Source organism: Nematolebias whitei, chromosome 8 (genome assembly GCF_014905685.2).
Source record: "Nematolebias whitei isolate Nwh7 chromosome 8, NemWhi1, whole genome shotgun sequence".
Classification (NCBI taxonomy): domain Eukaryota; kingdom Metazoa; phylum Chordata; class Actinopteri; order Cyprinodontiformes; family Rivulidae; genus Nematolebias; species Nematolebias whitei.
In genome coordinates, this window is record NC_056505.1 from 45,655,765 (window position 1) to 45,659,338 (window position 3,574).

Sequence of the window (3,574 nt, forward strand, 5' to 3'; positions counted from 1 at the left end):
TATATATGAATAAAAAAAATACATATATACATACACACACACACACACACTCATACACATATACATACATTTTCAACTGGTTATGATAGTAACTTACTTTGATGCTCCTAATTGCAAAATATTTCTTGAATCAGGTTGACTCAAAAAAAAAAAAAACTTGAGGAGAGATTTTAGTAACTGACACACACACAGACAAAAACAATATCTCTTATCGTCCTGATTCGTGCTCAATAGGTAGATAAATCTAACAAGGTGAAGTCAAGACTGTCCAGAGGACCTGACCTCACCTTGGTAGAACATCTCTTGTCTTTCACCTTTCAGCAGCAGGCAGAAATAAGTAAAACTTAACTTTACACCTTCTTTCAGATCACATGATCCCTGAGGAGATTCCAAAAGAATAATGCTGCAGCAAATAAAGTAACATGACAGCATGCAGCATGTGCACACAGGATAGTGTTTCTGCAAATCTCTAGATGTTTTAACCAGAACACAATGAGAACGTGTGCACGTACTTGTGACGACGTTTTTGGAAGCAGGCGGCCCTCGCTTGTTGTTTTTCACCACCTCCAGTTTGACCTCGTACTCCTGTCCTGGACCTAGACCAGACTGCTCAAAGGTGGTCTCTGGACGGTTGAGTGAGCTAAGAATCTCTCCATCCTCCTCTTTCTGCCAAAAATAAATAAAACACATGTCCTTACTCACTGCAGAGAATAGTCTTGGCAAAGTGTGTACTAAAAAAACTACTAAAGCAGGCCAAGCGGACAAGAAGGCATCATAGATGATGTTTGGTTGACTCGGAAGTTGATTTAACTAAATGTGGCTTTGTGCAGATCCTGGTAGCACAGTTTAGAAATGTTTCACTCACATAGAACTCAGGAAAGTATGAGTATTTGTGTGGTGACTGGAGCTGCCATGACTTGCTAACAGCTTTAGCTGCTGTTTGAACTTCTGTCTTGGTTCAGTCATTCTCCAGAGGACTCTCACCCTTGGATACATTTTGAGAAGAGGTGGGTTAAAACTGGGCTTTCTGCACCAGCTCATACAGTCTGTGGTTTCAGCTGGAGAAGAATGTGGATGTGGTGTGTTTAAGTACCTCCAGGTATGAAGAAGCTACATTAATATACAGTATATTTTAGCAAAACTTACCGTGTTCCTAAATATGAGGTTCCAGCCATCAAAAGGAATATCCAGTGGGTCCCACTGCACTTCCACTGACGTTTCTCGAACTGACTTAAACTTAAGGCCCTCAGGCTCAGGAAGATCTAGAATGGACAAACCCAAATATTAGAGTACATCCTCTTAATTTATATAACCATAGTTTATGAACGTACATGGAAAGCATTTATTTACTAACGTGTTGCCACCCGAGCACTGACGGGAACACTCCTCTTGTTGCTGAGTACAGCGTAGACACTGATCAGGTACTCCACACCAGGCTCAAGCTCCCGAATGGTGGCCTCCTTCTGGTCCCCAGGCACCCGCATGTCCAGCTCTAGACCTCCAGGGGCAGTGGGCACATAGGTGACGAAGTACTCTGTCACACGCATCTCATTCTCCCAGGACAGGTCCACGGTTTCTGGGCTGACCTCCACCACTGTCAGGTCTTTGGCTGGTGAAACTGTGGAGAGATGCTGACAATCAGCACGACGCTCAGCTCTGTCAGTGTGTCTATGCTGTTGTAAAGAATCTAAGAACGATTACTGCCTTAAATAGCTCTATGGATTTCTGACTAAAATATTGAGCTAGTTCAAGCAAGACCAAGATGATTTCTGTCATGTTTAAACAACTGAAATCTCCCGTTTTATACTTGTTAAAGTGTATATTGTGTGAAAGTGTACATTGTGTTAAAGCGTATATTGTGTGAAAGTGTATATTATTGTGTTAACTTTTACATCACAGTCAATCTCTGACCACACAGTGCTTTATATGAGACTTTATGAGTATTTGCTGGTAGCAGCTAGCTGTAGCACATCTAGGGCAGGCAGGAATGTCATGGTTTTTTTTTTTGCTATGCTTGGGGGTTCAAACTTATTTTTACATCAACAAACTGTGATGTTGATAAAAATGAATCAGAATCGATGAAGAAACATCAAAAATTGAATTGTATTTAATAGGTCTTGTTGCACAAAACCTTACAAGAATAAAATGTCACAATATTTTTTTTGTCAAGCTGAAAACTATCAGTCAATTAAAGTCTTGTCTAATGATTTCGTCTGGAGAAATGATCACTGTAGATAACTCCATCAACTTTAATTTATTTTGTTTTACTGTTAGCAGTTCAGACTAATACTATGAAACAAGCTGTTTTTGCCATGCAGCGAAGCAACTGCTCCGGTCCTCAAGAGGCCTTGGCCCCCCACCCACCCACCCAATCATTTTAGGAAACTATACTTGTAAGCAATATAAAAGCATAGTTTCCTCAAATGATAAGGGTGACAGGTTAACTTATACAGTGGTGATTGAAAGTGGACATGATTTTCTATAATTCTGCATCAATCTGACCTAAAACATCATCAGATTTTCACACACATCCTAAAAGTAGATGAAGAGAACCCAGTTAAACATATGAGACAAAATATTATACTTGGTCATTTATTTATTGAAGAAAATGATCCAGTATTACATATTTATGAGTGATAAAAGTATGTGAACTTTTGCTTTCAGTACCTGGTGTGACATCCCCGCCATGCATCAGTCCTGCTCAGCAGCTTAGAGGAACTTTGGTCTATTCCTCCGTACAGAACAGCTTCAACATGTTGGTGGTTTCCTCACATTAACTGCTGCTTCAGGTCCTTCCACAACATCTGGATTGGTTTAAGGTCAGGACTTTGACTTGGTCATTCCAAAACATGAACTTTATTCTTCTTGAACCATTCTTTGGTAGAACCACTTGTGTGCTGAGGGTCATTGTTGCTGCATGACCCACCTTCTCTTGAGATTCAGTTCATGGACAGATGTTCTGACATTTTCTTTCAGAATTCTCTGATAGAATTCAGAATTCATTGTTCCATCAATGATGACAAGTCGTCCTGGTCCAGATGCAGCAAAACAGGCCCAAACCATGATACTACCACCACCATGTTCCACAGATGGGATAAGGTTCTTATACAGGAATGCAGTTTTCATTTCTCCAAACAGAACTCTTTTCATTTAAAGCAAAAACTTCTATTTTGGTCTCATCCGTCCACAAAACGTTCTTCCAACAGTCTTCTGTCTTGTCCACATGATCTTTAACAAACTGCAGACGAGCAGCAATGTTCTTGTTGGAGAGCATTGTCTTTCTCCTTCAACCCTGCCATGAACCATTGTTCAGTGTTCTCCTGATGGTGGACTCATGAACATTAACATTAACAATGTGAGAGAAACCTTCAGTTGTTAGAAGTTACCCCGGGGTCCTTTGTGACCTCGCAGACTATTCCACTCCTTCTAGTGATGTTTGTTGGTCCACCACTCCTGGGAAGGGTAACAATGCTCTTGAACTTCCTCCATTTGTACTCAATCAGTGTGACAGTGGATTGGTGGAGTCAAAACTCTTTACAGATGTTTTGTAACATTTTCCAGCCTGATGTGCATC

The 3,574-nt window shown here is 40.6% G+C and overlaps 1 protein-coding gene across 1 annotated transcript in view; it reads right to left on the reverse strand.

The window, feature by feature from the left end:
• LOC119413705 (tenascin) overlaps positions 1 to 3,574 on the reverse strand; it is a 159,992-nt gene that overhangs the window by 108,622 nt on the left and 47,796 nt on the right. Inside the window, exons 4-6 of the mRNA XM_037680760.1 lie at positions 1,355 to 1,618; positions 1,147 to 1,262; positions 513 to 666 (exon numbers count right to left, since the gene is read on the reverse strand). Of these exons, the coding sequence (XP_037536688.1) occupies positions 513 to 666; positions 1,147 to 1,262; positions 1,355 to 1,618 (534 nt within the window). The remainder of the gene's footprint in view (positions 1 to 512; positions 667 to 1,146; positions 1,263 to 1,354; positions 1,619 to 3,574) is intronic.